The sequence below is a fragment of the Ovis aries genome, chromosome 3 (genome assembly GCF_016772045.2).
Source record: "Ovis aries strain OAR_USU_Benz2616 breed Rambouillet chromosome 3, ARS-UI_Ramb_v3.0, whole genome shotgun sequence".
In the NCBI taxonomy this organism is placed as follows: Eukaryota; Metazoa; Chordata; class Mammalia; order Artiodactyla; family Bovidae; genus Ovis; species Ovis aries.
Window position 1 is genome coordinate 4086907 of NC_056056.1, and position 16193 is coordinate 4103099.

General features: G+C 51.6%; 1 protein-coding gene across 9 annotated transcripts in view; it reads left to right on the plus strand.

The window, feature by feature from the left end:
* Positions 1 to 16193, plus strand: part of AK8 (adenylate kinase 8) — a 133360-nt gene that overhangs the window by 50265 nt on the left and 66902 nt on the right. For 7 of the 9 annotated variants that reach the window (XM_060413754.1, XM_042245510.1, XM_004005577.4 and 4 more), the window contains 3 exons: positions 41 to 241; positions 4298 to 4429; positions 11952 to 12041. In XM_060413754.1, the coding sequence (XP_060269737.1) occupies positions 41 to 241; positions 4298 to 4429; positions 11952 to 12041 (423 nt within the window). Of the gene's footprint in view, positions 1 to 40; positions 242 to 4297; positions 4430 to 11951; positions 12042 to 12381; positions 13653 to 16193 lie in introns of those variants that run through there. The other 2 variants (XM_060413756.1, XM_042245509.2) reach the window with 2 other exon arrangements.

Below are 16193 nucleotides of genomic sequence, written 5' to 3' on the forward strand. Positions count from 1 at the left end.
GACGGGCGGGTGGCTCTAACCGCGCCCCTCTCTCCGGCAGAGATCTATCACACCACCTTCGACTGGCCCCCCGAGTTGGAAATCCAGAACCGACTAATGGTGCCTGCAGGCATCTCCGAGGGGGAGACGGCGCGGAAGCTGCTCGAGTATCACAGGAACATCGTCAGGATCCTCCCCTCGTACCCCAAGATCCTGAAGGTCATCAGCGCCGACCAGCCCTGTGTGGACGTCTTCTACCAGGGTAAACCCAGATGGCCCCTCCACTCGTCTTGTCCCTGCGTCACTTCATCTGGCAGCGTCCGGGTGTGCCTGGGAGTTGGGGAGTCAAGTCGTGGGTGACCCAGGATCCCTGCCCAGAAACAAGCATGGGGACGCCAAGAGCGTCCCCCTCAGAGACCCTGGGCTAATACTCTACACCCTGAGTGGTCATCAGACTTGACAGTGGAGCGAGGAGAGGTGGGGGACGGGGTGGGAGGGCAAGGAGCACGCAGTCTTGCCCTGGGACTTCCCTGGTGGTCTGGTGGTTGGGACTTTGCCTTCCAGTGCAGGGGGCCTGAGTTTGATCCCTGGGCACGGAGCTAGATCCCACATGGTGCAACTACGACCTGGAGCAGCCAAATTAAATTAATAAATATTTAATAAATACATGAATACATTTTTTTAAAAGGTTCACATAAAAAGTCTTTAAAAGAAAAAAGAAGAAATCTTGCTCTGAGGATCAAGGAGGAGAGAGAGAAAATGTAAAACAATTAAATAAACAAACATACAAACCCAACCCCCCACCACCACCACAAGAAAACAAACAACACCAACAAATACACATCGGGGGTCCTGAGCCCACTGAGGACAGCGGAAGCAGCCCCCCGCGGGCGCAGCCCTGCCTCGGGGGCAGCACCAGACGCTCACAGCAGTTCCCCAGAAAGTGGCTGAAACAGGCCTGTTTGGGGACCGGGGGTCTAGCCATTGAGACCTCAGGGCCAGGTGACGTGTGAACAAGCCTCAGCCCCACCACACATCGGCTGTGCCATCTGTGGCAACTCTCATAATCTCTCTGGGCCTCAGTTTTGTCATCGCAAAAATGGGAACAAAGATGGATCCTTCCTCACAGGCTTAGGTGAGGCTGCGCTGTGTGAGGTCCTGCGCAGCAGGCGTCGCAGCCGTGAGCCCAGGAGCTGGTGCAGAGGGACAGCTAAGTGTCAGGCGCTGCTGTCATCGTGATTCAACATCCGGTCCCAAAAGACAAGGACATTAGAATAATTCTCCCCCAAAGCAGCCCTTGAGAGTCCCTTGGACAGCAAGGAGACCTACCCAGTCCATCCTAAAGGAAATCAGTCCTGAATGTTCATTGGAAGGACTGATGCTGAGGCTGAAACTCCAATCCTTTGGCCACCTGATGCAAAGAACTGGCTAGTTGGAAAAGACCCTGATGCTGGGAAAGATTGAAGGCGGGAGGAGAAGGGGACGACAGAGGATGAGATGGTTGGATGGCATCACCGACTCAATGGACATGAGTTTGAGCAAGCTCCAGGAGTTGGTGATGGACAGGGAGGCCTGGAGTGCTGTACCCCATGGGGTCGCAGAGTCAGACACGACTGAGCGACTGAACTGAACTGAACTGAAGGCAGCTGCGTAATCATTTTTTATTTTTAGGTTAGTTTTTCCTTTTATTTATTTTATTTCTTTCAGCTGCACCGTGTGGCTTAGGGGGATCCTAGTATCCTGACCAGGGATTGAACCCCAGACCTCAGCAGTGAAAACGCAGGGTCTTAACCACTGGACAGTCCGGGAATTACCCTAGTTTTTTTAAAAAAGTCTTGCTGAGCTTCATACCCAGTCAGCCCCTTCTGTGTGATGCTGGGTGCCTGAGAAGATAAAAATAGCACTGCAGGGGTTTTAAGACACCTGACAGCTTACAACGCCCTTTTTTGGTATATCCTCTTGAATCTCTTCCAGAGATGTTTAGTTTTGGAGGGGAGGTGGTTCTGAGCTCCCTACTAGTACCGCCAGCCCCCACCTGCCAGCGGGTGCCTTTGCTTTACCAGGAGAGCAGATAGCGGCACAGCCTCGATCTCTGAAGGGGAGTCAGTGGACGAGGGGGGATGTCTGCAGGGTGATGCTACTTTGAAAAATGCCAGGCTTACAGACGCCTTGTAAATTTCCAGTGATTTTGCATCTCGGAAGGGTCTTTAGTAGCAAACACTGCACTCCGAAGATAAACAACCACAACATTTATCTCATGCCATGCTTCTGAATTTACACATTAATTACTTCCAAATTACTTAATTAAATTTAAAAGTTCATATGATCGTTCATAAAGAATTCATGCCTGGAATTGTAAATAAAAATGTGAGCGTCTGAATATTAATTATTATTAATTAATAATGCAGAGAGATAAATTGAAAATTGGAATGCTGAATTCTCTCTGTGTTGTTTTTTTTTTTTTAATCTCTCTGCAGTGCATCCAGCAACCACACATTTTTAAAAAGAATAATTAGATGTTGAGACTGTCTGGGGGATCATTACTTCTAATTAACTTAGTTATTTACTGTAAATTAAGCATCATTTGTAAGCAGGCTGCTTTGGCTGTAGTATTTGTGCTCTTCAGATGGGCTGGCTCCTGGAAAGTCTGAGGATATAGACAGTCTTGCTGGAATCTCTGTCTCCTGGGTTGGTCTCGCTGGTGGAAAGTGTTACCCCTGGCTGTGGGGTTGGGAGAGTGGCCCCAGCACTGCCAACTCTGCACAATGTAGACAAGATAAGCACCTCCCTTGGGGGACGGTGCATGGACCAGATCAGACAAGGCCCGCAGAGAGTTTAGCTTGGCAGATTGTCATCCTAACCATGAAGATCTAGTAATCTATCTGTGCCTTTAGTTCCAAGAAGAATTGTAGTATAGCTAATGAACCTTCCAATTAAAAAAAAAAAAAATCCCACAAAGATCTGAGACTTCAAAATTTGCCCAGTGAACTCACCCCAGTAGGTTCCAATTTTGTGCGCTTCCCAGCCTGGGCATGTTGGGAGGCATTTGCGGTTGTCACCACCAGGGGGCATGCTACCAGCACCTGGTGGGTAGGGGCCAGGGAGCTCCCTGGATGTCAGGAGCCCGAGCTTGGCAGACGCTGCCCACCTGTCCCAGGTGTCAGGGTGGTGCCCTGGGACCCCTTCCTGTCTTCTGATGGTTCCATCCTGGGTGAAGGGCTGACTCAACACGCTGCCTGCAGAAACCCTGGCACCTGCTGGGGATGGTCCATGTCCCTGGCAGGAGGCAGGGCTGGGGAGGGAGACACTTTTTGATGCAAGGGGGCTGGGGTGGAGGTACCACCCTCGGCCTCAGCAGGTGGGCTGTCCCGCCGCACCCCCGCCCCCCCGCCAGGTGCCGAGTGGCTGCCCTTTAACAGCCTGCCCAGCTTGCTCTGGTGCCCCCTCCACGCTCGAGTGGGAGGACCCGGTTTGATGTTCAGCAGCTTTAGGCATCCAGTGCCCCCCATGGTGCAGGCACCTCGCCCCCGTCCCCCTGAGTCTTTGTTCCTCAAATGCCAGGGCACCCCAGGCCAGGCCTCCGTCTGCCCACGCCTGTTTGATCGCGGCCTCTTTGGAGACTCGCAACAAAGTTGGTGTCACTGGAGTGAGGCTGCAATTTATCCTCCACCAATTCCAGAGGCCTTCAGAAGTCCCCCGTGAGCCCGGCCCCCGCACGGCCTGACGCGTTTATCAAAGCTTGTGTCTGACTCTGGGAGGTCGGCCTGTTCCCGAGCCTCAGGCTGAAGCTCAGCCTTCATTCAGTTGAGAAACACCTCAGCACGATTTTTTTTTTTTTTGGCCATCCATGCTGCATGGCATGCAGGATCTTCTTTCCCTGACCAGGGATCGAACCCACACCCCACCCCCAGTGGAAGCATGGACTTTTAATTACTGGACCCCCAGAGACATCCCCCAGACCAATGTTTAGTGTGTTTTCTATGTCCCAGGACCAGCCCTCAACAGTACCCCCAGCAGCGCTAGGGACTGAGAGGGCGGCGCTGACCCCGCTCTGTGTTAGGAATCCCGGGACAGTGTGCTCTCCGAGGGCGGCCTCTGCGCCTTTCATTGTCCCCTCTCACCTTGGTGCCCAGACCTGAAGGGTAACTCCTTCCCTGCAGCTTCGCCTGTGGTCACCTGGCAGATGCCTAGAGAGTTTCCTCGGGGCTGAAAACAGAGAAATAATTACTGCTGCTAAAAGAGCCCACGCAGAGGTGTTGGGAGCTGACCCCCTTTCTCTAGGAGCCTGGTTTATCATCCTGCCCTCCTCTCATTCCAGCTCTGACCTACGTCCAAACCAGCCATCGATCCAATGCCCCGTTCACCCCAAGGGTGCTGCTTTGTGGGCCCGTGGGCAGCGGGAAAAGCCTGCAGGCCGCCCTCCTGGCCCAGAAATACGGCCTCATCAACGGTGAGTGCCCTGGTGCCGCGCCGCTTCTAGAACCTTCCACGGCGTCCTGCCCTCCCAGGCCCTCTCGTGTCACGGGAGCAGTGAGGGGATCGGCATCACTTCTCTTTCTTGCTCTCTGCTCCGGACAGTTTCCAGTTAATCCATCTTTGCAGGGATAAGGTTTTTTGTCTCCTAAAGAACACGGCCATGAAAACATTAACCAATAGTAACATGTCTGCAGCCCCAAGCGCTGGACCGTTTTCTGGTCCTCGTCTTTTATGTCCTTTGGCTCAGTGTTTTTTCTGTGCTCTGCCCCAGAGGCGCTCCCCCCACCTCCCGCCATTCCCCTCAAAGTCGGAGTTCTTGCATAATGTGGACCTGCTGTTTATTTATTTTCTCCAGTCTCATTTGGTTCCCCCAACCCAGGTCGGCGTGCTTACAGGCAGACAATTTCTGAACCAGAGGAAGGCTTCTCGCTCAGCACAGTTTCAATAAATATTTTACCAGGAGGAGAGAAAATATTGAAATCAGTTCTCCAGGTCTTTCCTGGAGTGGTCCCAGGTGGTCTCGGATGCCATCCAGGTTTCAGGAGGATAAAGGGCTAGAAAGGATGCTTGTAGGAGACATACTGCAAGGGAAGGGATGGGAGGCACTGACCGCCTCCCACTTCAGACGCTGCGGAAGCTGCAGTACCCGCTGCTTTATTTACTCAGGCAACGTGAGACCTGCACCCCCAAATATGCGGATCTGCACGCTTATGGCCCCCAATGATGCATGCACACCATATAGATATACCCGTATACCGACACACAGATATATACATGTCACCCTAGAAAGCTCAGGTTTTGAATAAAGAATGCTTTTCAGTTAGGTTGCCAACTTAAAATCACAAAGCCACTGAGATTCCCAGCCAGGAATCAATGACAAAAGTTGAAGGTAGAGAACTGAATGCTTATTCTGATAAGAATGGGAAAATAGTAATGTGTGAGTGTTTTAGTAAAATGACTAAATAGCAGTATTACATTTTGGTTAGCCTGGAAAAATAGTCTGGATACTTTACGATAAAAGGTGTGCTTTTCTTGTATCCAAGTTTTGTGTGTTTTGTTTTTTTTTAAGTATAATTATTCAAATAATGCCTTCTCCTTCTGTGTTTACCTCTTAAGAATAGTATAAGACTAGAATTCCAGCTGCTGTTTGGGATGACTTCTTTGTAAAGAATGAGCCCCACTCTACATGTGGCCACACCCATAGGTTTATTTATGCACCTGCGCTTCCTGGTAGGTGAAGACACGTGAGGAAACAGTCAGAAGAGCCTTAATGGCAGCAGGAGGGTCTGAAAAACACTAAGGCGACACCTTAATATCGTGCAAACCAATTCAGATAATTGTCACTGGGCCAAAGCTTATTTACGCAGACAGGCTCGTTCAAGAAAAGTGTTGTTTCATTTAAATTGTTTTCGTAAAGAAGTCAGATTCGCCTAGAGTTTTCCAAACAGAAAATAGAAAAACTCACGCTGGTTTTTGCTTGGTAGCAGAAGAGTCATTTGGGGCTCATTTCAATACCTGAGCATTTGGAGACTGATTCGAAGTTCACATTTCTCAAAGGCGTTTTTGAGAAACCCAAGACGTCGTGAGATTTCAGTAAAACTAGTTATAGGGGACCTGTGGTTGGCAGAGGCAAGTGCTGAGCTGTCAGGTGGGGTCTCTCTGCCCAGACCTGTCTACACCCAAAGCTCCAGGAACTGCCGGCTCTGCCCCCACAGGCCCCCCACCGCCATCCCCTTGGGTTTTCGCATTTATGATCCTCTCACTTGTGGGAAAACATCTCAGAACAAACAAGCCACATTCCCTCCCACAAGGTTTATTGAAAGACTCCTGTCTGTAGCTGGCGAGAATATAAACAGGCACAACCTTTTGTAAGATAAAGGCCGCTGCTGATTAACATATGACCCGTGCTCATCCTTTGGCCTGGTGACTTCACGCCTAGGACTTTATTCTGCTGCAACACCCCCCCAGATACTCAACAAGAGATGTGAAGGATACGTGGTGAAACACAAAGGTGACCCCAGACTGTTCGTAAGAGGGCTAGTTAAGTAAGCTGCGGGCAGCTTTAAACCTGTGAAGTGACTCCATGTCCCTGAAGTGCTCTTACCTGGGAGCTGAGTGGAAAGCAGTCACTCGATAGCGCTGAGGGGATGGTCTCATCTTTGTTCAGAAAAGTGTGTTAGTCTGTGCTCAGAGAACATCTGAAGAAACATCCAGGTCGCAAACTGGTTATCTCTGTAGAGTGATGTGTTACACAATCCTGATTTTTTTCCCTGCACTGAGCATGGATTTTCTAACCAGAAACAACCATGAAGTGTTTTTTTTTTGGGGCCACGGTGAGCAACATATGGGATCTTAAGTTCCTTGATCAGGGATTGAACCTGTGCCCCCCGCATGGGGAACTCAGAGTCTTAACCACTGAACCATCAGGGAAGTCCCAAGACTTTTATTAAAATGCTTTTAATTTTACTCATTGCAAGCCTGTGATACGCACTACATTTTATTTGGTACACAGATAGGGAAAGTGCAGGAGAAAGAAGAGGCACTTAAGGATGGAGGTGGGCTCTGCTGAGCTGGGGGAGAGGGGGAATGAGGCGAGGCGGCAGGGCTTACCCCAGCACAGCCCCAGGTCACACGTGTCTGAAGCCTCAGTGCTTCCACTCTCTAGCGAGAGGATACTGTTGCAGTGTTGTCTTAGAACATTGTAGAGTGAGGTGGCTACAGGCAGGGGTTTTAAACCATTCTTTCCTAGTAGAAGTGGGCCTTCCCTGGTGGCTCAGATGGGAAAAAGAATGCGGGCAAAGCAATGCGGGAAACCCGGGCTTGATCCCTAGGTTGGAAAGAGCGCCTTCTCCAGGGGACGTGGCAACCCACTCCCGTATTTTTGCCTGAAGGATTCCACAGACAGAGAAGCCTGTGGGTTGCAGAGAGTCGGACAAAATGACTGAGCAACTTAGCACTTTCACTTTTCCCAATATAAGCACTTAATGTTACACAATTATCTCTAAACACTTCTCTGGTTGCATCTCACAAAATTTTAATATGCTGTGTTTTATCATTCAGTTCAAAGTATTTTCTAATCTGCATTTTTTTTGACCCATGCATTATTTAAAAGTATACTGTTCACTGTCCAAATATTTGGGAATTTCCCAGATTGTTTTTTGTCTCTTTAATTCTCTTGAGGTCCAAGAACATACCCTATATGATTTCAGCCCTTTGAAATTTATTGAGACTTTTTTTGCGGCCGAGCACATGTCTATATTGGTGAAATACATGTGCACTTGAATATATACACTGGTTTTGTTGAATATCGTGCTCTTAGAGTGTCAGTGAGGCTGAGGTGTCTGGTGGTGCGATCATTTCTTCTGTGTCCTTGGTGACTTCTCTCTGCGTATCATTTCAGTGGCTGAGAGAGGTACGTTCAAAGCTCCAGCTCCGCCTGCAGGTTTCTCTCTCTCTCTGCCGGTCTCTGTGCCCTGAAAGCTGAAGCTGTGTGTGCACTGGGGGGCACGTGCACTGGGGGGTGGGGGTGGGGGCTCTTTTTGGTGCAGTCTCCCCTTAGCACTAGGCAGTACCCCTCTGCCTCTCCAGTAATACTCATTTTCTCCAAGCCCGCTTTGTCTGATAAGTATAACCTCTATTCTTTCTTTTTTTGAACTATCTGTGTCTTATATTCTAAATATGTGTCTTGTAGACAACACATAACTGCTTAAAAAAAAAAAATTCAGCCTGACATTTTCTGCCTTTTAATGGAAGTGTTTAGTCCATTTCCCTTTAAGGTGATTGTTTATATGGTTGGTTTCAAGTCCACCATTCAGATTTTTTGTCTTCTATTTGTGTGGTGGGTTTTTTTTTTTTTTTTGCTATGCTAAGTCTTCATGGCTGCCTGTGAGCTTCTCTAGCTGCGGCTTGAGGGCTCCAGAGCCTAGGCTCAGGACGTGTGCACGGGTTTAGTCGCCCTGCAGCACGTGGGGTCCTCCCGGACCAGGCATCGAACCCACGTCCTCTGTGTTGGCAGGCGGACCCTTAGCCACCAGACCACCAGGGAGGTCCTTGTTCTTTGTTCTCCCTTTCCTGCCTGCTTTTGGATCGGTCAAAAACGTTTGCTAGTAAGCCACGTTATTTCCCCCACTGCCTTTCTTCCTGTATCTCCTTGCTCCGTCTTATTTGTGGCTGCTCCAGGGCTGACACAGTACCCGTCACAGTCTGTCTTGGATTAAGACTGTGCCTCTTCCTGGGGAGCAGGAGAGGCTGACAGCAGGCTTTCCCTTCGCCTTGCTCTGGTTCTTCATGGTGCTGTAGCCACACATTTCACTCCTACGTATGTCATCAACCCTACAGTATATTGTAATTGTTTTTGCTTTAAAGAGTCATTTTTTTTAACTCAAGAGAAGGGAGGAAAGGGCTTTTATATAGACTCAAAGTCAACACTTTTCACTCCTTTGTTTAGATCCAAGTCTCCATCTGATACATCATTTTCTTTCAGCCTAAATAACTTCCTTTAACATACCTTGTAGTGCAAGTCTGCTGGTGAAGTTCAGCTTTCATCTGTCTGAAAATGTCTTTATCTCACCTTCGTTCTTGAAGGATGTTTTTGCTGCATATAGAAATCTATGTTGACAGGTTTCCCCCCTCTTAGCACTTTAAAGATATCATTTCATTGTTGCATTGACGCATTTTGTTGCATTGCTTCTGATGAGAACTCAGAGATTATTTTTTATCTTTGTTCTCCTATATATATAAAGCATCTCACCCACTCCTAGTTGCTTCTAATATTTTCTGTTTGATTTTCAACAATTTAACTGCAATGTATCAAGGTGCGGTTTATTTTGTGTTCTTTTTGCTTGGATATCAGAGAGTCTTGGATCTATGGGTTGATACTTTTCATCAAATTTTGAAAAATTTCTCCCATTATTTTCTCAAATATTCCCTCTCTCTCCCCATCCCTCCCTCCCTCTCTCTCCTCTTTTTGGAACTCTAGTTACATGTATGTTAAACTGTTTGCTCTTGCCTTCCAGCTCTCTGAAATTTTATTCTTTTTTTTTCCCCCCAGTCCCCTCCCCACCTTCTCTTTGCTTCAATGTGAATGCTTTCTAGTGCCTGTTTTCATGTCTTCAGATTCACTGATTGCAGCTTATTCAGTGATGTTTTCCATTTAAGACTATTGTATTTTCCAGTTCTGGAAATTCCATCTGGTTCTTTTTTATAGTTTCAATTTCTCTGCTGAGATTCCACATCTTTTCATTCATTTTAATTATCTTTTCAAGTTTAAACATATTCATAATAGCCATTTTATAGTTCTTATGTGCAAATACTGACATCCATGTGATCTCTTAACCTATGATACTATGACCTGTTGTCTCCCCTTGTAGGGGTCACATTTTCCGATAGTTTTTGTTTGTTTGTTGTTTTTGATCTCAAGCATTTTTTTATTAGATGCTGGACATTGTGGTTCTCACATTCTTCAGAGTCTGGATTGTGTGGTCCTGCTTTGAGAATATCACATGAAAAAGAGCTGAGTTCTAACAGGCAGTTAGTCAGTTAGTTTCCTGGAGGATCAGCTTGACCTCATTGAGGCTTAGTTTTAGTCTTTGTTAAGGTGGGACTGGGCTTCCCAGGTGGCACTGGTGGTAAAGAACCCTTCTGCTAATGCAGGAGATGTAAGAGGCAAGAGTTCAATCCCTGGGTGGGGAAGATCCCCAGGAGGCGAGCATGGCAACCCACTCCACTGTTCTTGCCTGGAGAATCCCATGGACAGAGGAGCCTGGCGGGCCACAGCACATAGGGTTGCAAGGAGTCGGAACCGACTGAAGCGACTTAGCACGTGGGATTAGGCGTGCTCCCTCTGGGGCCTGTGTATCCTCGCACCTGAAGCACGGCCTTCCTGGAGTCTCAGCGTGGGTCTGCGGCGCTGAGCGAGGTCTCTGACCCTGGCCTTCAGAGGCCGGCCTCATTTTGCCCCGTTAGACCCCCTGTCAGTTCCCAGCTACCCTGTGGCCCTTCTCCCCCAGGCCCTGTGGAGCCTGCCCGATACACGGGTGGTCTGGCATTGATCAGTGACTCCAGGGAACCCTCCTGCAGGTTCCCAAGCTTGCCTCCGCCACGCCGCCCATTGTTCTGTCCTATAAAGTCCAGCTGCCTCGAGGCCCCAAGCTCCAGTGCTGTGTGCCCCTGCTGTGTCTGGGTTCCACTTCTTCCTGGCCGTGGAATGGGCAGTACCCGTAGGTCGAAATCCAGGGTGACTGAGTCCCACTCGGTGTGTGTCCTTTCTCAAGGATCACAGCCCCGAGTGTCTGCTGACCAAGTGCCTGAAAAGAGTTGCCTCGTATGTTTTGTTTAGTTTTATGGCTTTTTATGACAGAAGGGAAACAGGATACTTGCTCCTCCCTCCTGGTCAGAACTGGAGGCTCAGCCTAGTTTTGGTGTCACACAGACCTGGGTTTGAATCCCAGCTCTGCCACTCACTGGCTGGTGACCTAGGACAGCACACAGCGCCTCTCCTTACCTAAAAAGCTGCAGTTAGCCTGAGGGCTGGACAATACCAAGCATGACTGGCACAGTGCTTGGCGTAGGGAAAGGTCTCGGTTGCCTTTATGCCTCCTCATTAGCGAGCGAAGCCGCAGCCACTCTGCACATGGTCGCTGCTGCTGCACAGAATTTAGCATGTCATTCAGAGGAGTCCGTCTTTGGTGGGAGTCATCCTTAACATTCACCTTATCCACTTAACTTTAGGATTTCGATTTCTTCAACGTAGGAGGCCAAGTCCTTAGCTTTAAAGTTAAGAAAAGTAAGACTGTGCTATGAACAACTCATGAAAACGTGGCTGGACCCTTCCGGCGCTGGCTGCCAAGGTTTTCATAGCCAAGGAGAAGGCAACTGTGTTTATTCCTCCCATGCTTGGTAACTGGCATGCCCTGTGTGTTGGCCCCAGCTGGGGTCTAGAGACACAGCAGTTGCTTGTGACAGAAAGACACCTGTGCGTCCCTTTGTTGTACAGCCTGATGGTGTCTGTGGACTCGTCATCACAGGGGGCCGTGGACACTCTAGGGTCCCCACCCACCGCTGAGTGATAACAGCGTGAAAGTGGACATCACGCTGGTCCACATGGTTCCCTGCCGGAGTGTGTCCACCCCCAATAGCGCTCGGGGCCGTGGGCTGTACTCCCCGGTGTCGCCGAGGCCCTGCGGGCCCTTCTCTGGCGGTGACAGTCCTTGTTATGTCTTCTCCACACGGTCCATTTTTAATATGTCCTTCGCCAAATGCATTCTTTTTCATTCCACAGCATCCTTCCTCGGCTTCTTTTTTATTTCCAATTCCTTTTTGATACTTCCTTTCACTTGGACACGCGCCCACACTCAGAAAACCCTTTTATATTTTTTTTCAGTGACCTTTTTTTTTCTCCCCAGCAGGCAGCACTGGGTCTTTGTTTTGTTTTTTCCTTCTCATTCTTCCTTCTATTTAAAATTTAACGGGCTTCTTTCTGCTCCTCTCTCCTCTAGTCTGCTGTGGGCAACTGCTCAAAGAAGCCGTGGCGGACAAGTCCAAATACGGCGATTTGATCCAGCCATTTTTCGAGAAGGAGATAGCAGGTAGGCCTTGCTGGCCATGACTCCCAGAACCTTCCAGGCTCTGGAGAGAGACTGCTCTGTGTGAGGCTTATGGGGCACCTGGGGGCTCCAACTGGGAAAGACCACCAGGAAATGGAAACCAGGCTTTCTGGGAGGCAAAGGCTCTGGTTTTGTTCCTCAGCTGGTCATCCTGGCTTCCAAGCGATGGGGGCTGGGGGGCAAAGTCTGTGAACGTAATGCATTTTACTGAGGGTGTGAAGTGGCCCTCTTTCTCAAGAATGCTCGCTGTCACTTAAAGCTGGGAGCCAGGAGAGGCCCAGAGCTGCCCACCTCTTTACCACCTCCTGTCCCAAAACACCAGGGGCCAAGATTCTGATCTGGTCAGCAGTCAGAAGCCAGGAGGCTCAGACAGCCTTGCAGACCTGAGGACTGACCTGCCGTGGATCCTCAGGGGAGGCTGGACCAGGTCATCTTTGCAGACCCCCTCTGTGACCTAAGCTCCGAAAGTGTGTCCTCGATCCAAGCCTGTTCTCTGCCGTTTCCCTGAGTCCACAGATGAGCCCCAGAGAAGGGACAAGGTGCTCAGGCCACAGGCATGCCGGCTCACGTCTGGGCTCCTCCCCGGGGCGGTGTGTTTCCTCGCCCACATCTCCCATCCTTGTGTAAAGGGCTGTATGTAGCTTCTCTGTGCGGTGAGCACAAGCGCGTCATCACGTCTGCTATGAACAGGCACTTATTATGAAGAAGGCCGACCCAGAAGGAGGAGAGGGCCGTGGAGACAGTCAGTGCGCGCGTTGGCTGGGACACCCTCACTGCCCAGTGCTCTTTCCTCCTCCTGCTGCTTCTGAACAGGCTGCTCGCTCCTGATCCCCACTCTGAGGGCCCGCCTGGGGAGGACGACCTGGCCTGGCTCTCCCCAGGCCCTCCTTAAGGTGTCGTGGACCCCACGGTGAAGTTACAGGGAGGCAGGCAGAAAGGGCGCGGCAATCAGAGGAGGGAGACACAATGGTCCGGGCCGGCGAGTCTGTTCGCATCACCGGCTGGTCAACAGGGTCAGCCAGTGCAAGCTCCGGTGCTTCCCCGTCTGGTTCAGATCCTGGCGTGCCCGCCCTGCCCCGCAGCAGCCACGAGGCCCAGGCGTCTCTGTGGAGAGATGGAGACAGAAACCCCGGGTGTTGGGTTCACATGAGTGCGGGCTGGGATGTGCACATAGGCATGGGCCGTGCGGGCAGCCAGCAGGGACGGAGGCCCAACGCCTGCTCAAGCTCACTCGCCCTCCAGCGAGCCCAGCTTCCCTGTTGTTGAGACGGGGGATAGGGGTGATTGGCCCTCTGGAAAACATCTGTTGCGCTAATGAGAGAATAAGATAACAAGTTAATAGGTTTATGTCATTTTAAATGTTGTTGCATGGTATCCCATCACACGGACTGGGTGCGTAATTTGTATCATTCTCCCTGACAAAGCATTTCGTGGTTCAGAAAGAAAGACAGTGGGACAGTGACCAGCCAGAGGAGGCAATGTTGACAGGGGGGTAAACCTCAGGCAAAGGGAGGCAGAAATTCCTTGCCTCTTCTTAGAGACGTTCTGTACCTTTGAGTTTTTTTATTAAAATAAAAAGTTGTGAAAAGTAAATATTTAGGTGGTTTTCAGATTTGCACGCCTTTCAGTGAGCCTGTAAGGCACCCTCCTGTGACAGGGCAGGTTTGCAGATGCTTCTGATTAGGTCAGAGGGAACGTACGCCCGGGAGGCCGGTGACGCCTCACTAGGGCGCCCTCCCGCCCCTGGGCATCTGACGCTCGAGTCCCCTGTGGCTTTGCACCTCGGGATATTGCCTAGTTATTCGTTTTCTATCATGGCTGAAACAAAGTCAGCGGTTTGGAACAACACACATTTCTTCTCTCCCGGTCCTGGAGGTCAGGAGTCTTAAAGTCACGTGCCGCAGGCCTGCATTCCTTCCTGAGGAATTCTCTGGGGACGGTCTGTTTCCTGGCCTTTCCCAGCTTCCGGAGGCCCCTTCCTCTATCTTCACAGTCAGCAGTGCAGCCTCTTCAATCCTCTCTCTCTCTCTGCATGCTAAACACGGAGGCCCCCAGGGGGCCTTTCCACTGGTGGTCAAGAGGCAGAGTTGTTCTGGTTTTTATTTTCCCTTTTTTTTTTCTGGTGGATACGAAGGAGACTGAGCGCACACTTCCGATTCCCATACAGGGAGCCAGACCTTGGCAGCTTAAGTCTTCAGTGCTTTGTGCTACCGTTTCCCTCCGCAGCCTTCTCTTTCCTTAGACAAGGTAGCTCTACACTCCTCCACTTGCTGCAGAATTAAAGACACAACCACCACCAACATCATATCTTCCTCACAGAAGCAATAAGTCCTGTCATTTCACTAATCCCCATCTCGCAGGGATAACAAAGAATGCATTTACATTCATCACCACTAACAGGGGCTCATTAGCGGGCTGCGGAGACGCTGCCGGGGAAACCAGAGCGCCCGGCTGCTGGAGGACGCTCGCGGCAACCACCCAGGCCGGCCGCCCGCGTCGCCGCCCGCCCGGCAGAAACAGGAAACGGAAACTTCAGTGATTCTCCACGGAAGTTGGGCTTGAAGGGAAAGTCGGCCTGAGCCTGGAAGCGCCCTGTTGCCACCTCGCGGCCCGCGTGGCCGGCGTCGCGCCTCAGGCGCAGACTTGGGTGGGGATCGACCACATCAGCCCTGAGTCCTGAACCCAGAGGAGACAGACGGGAGGAGAGAGACAGGGTTCTGCGGGTACAGCTGGGCTTCCTGACACGCCCCGACCAAGTCCAGACCGGGGGAGGCAGAGGTGTGACGGGACGGGGCCGCCCAGGCCCTCCCCAGGAAGAGCCGAGTGGGGCCGCGGGGGGAAGCGAATCCGTCCACACGAGGGCCCGCCAGCCGGAGGGTGGGAGCTGGAGGGGCAGGGCCCCCCGGGGACTGACTCTCCTCTCCCGGGGGTGAGGCGGGCCGGGGGCATGCCTTCTCCCCACACTGCCCTGGGTCAGGAGGGTCCCCGAGTCCGCACGCGCGGTGCGGCGCAGCCCTGAACACTTTCGGCCACGGCCGGAGCGTCTGGGAGAAGGAGCCTCGGCTGCCCCTCTGTCCTGTGGGGCCGCGCGGACCTCTCAGGTTTCCCTCCTCAGAACCTGGTGGTGTTTCAGATAGCTCAGCGTGGGGGGGCGGGGGGGAGGGGGCAGCTGCAGTCCTGGGAACCCCCGCCGGGGTTTCCCTAGATGAAACCCAGAAGGTTCCAGAAACCTGCAAGGATTTCCAGAAATCCTGCAGGGGCAGAGAGTATGGTAAGGACCCACAGGCGTGGTCCCGGAGGCAGAGCCCCCGCGCCTCGGGGCTGGTAGGTGTCACTGTCAACACCCTGCCCTGCAGCCAGCCTAGTGTAGACCGCCCCCTTCACTCCCTCTGAAGGCGGGCAGTGCCCTTCCAGGGGCTGGACCTCCTCCGCTGGGGACTCTGCCCTGTGCTCCCGGCAGCTGGCCACACCTGCTGCCCGTCTCTGGGACTCCTGCCCTTGCTCCACTGGCCTGGGAGCTGCGAGTCCATCCCAGGAGCATGGTTATCGCGGGGCGTCTTCACAGCCGTCGCCGCCAGCAGCCCGAGAGTAGACCCAGATGTCAGCGTACCCCCACGGAGCCACTTCCTCTTACTGCCCCCTCGGGGCCTCCCGATGTGATGTCCCAGCCGCGGCCTCTGAAGACTCAGTTATGTTCTTTTATGTCCTCACGGGTGCTGCCAACACCTCCTCCTCTCAAATCAGCCGCAAAATTAATAACCGTGCTGCTGTCGCTTCTTTCCACGTTTACCGGGCACAGGACTCCAGGGCCCCATCTTCGCTCATCCCAGTCTCTCGATCCTGGGCTCTTGGCGGCTGCACTGTGGACGGAAGGTTGGGGAGATGCTTGTTCCATGCTCCAGATTTTGAGATACATAGGTCTGACCTCCTAAGCTCTGACTCGAGCTGTGCTGAACAGAGCAAGTTGGCTCTCCAGGGCCCCACATGGCACTCCTCACGCAGCCATGTCCCCGGTGGACACAGAGAGGGCACTGCTCATGACATGGGGCCAGGCCGCCCAGCACGCAGGCTTGCCTGCCTGGGAGCTCCTGTTACTTGTACATGGTTGCAGAGCAACTGAAAACCCTTCTGGGC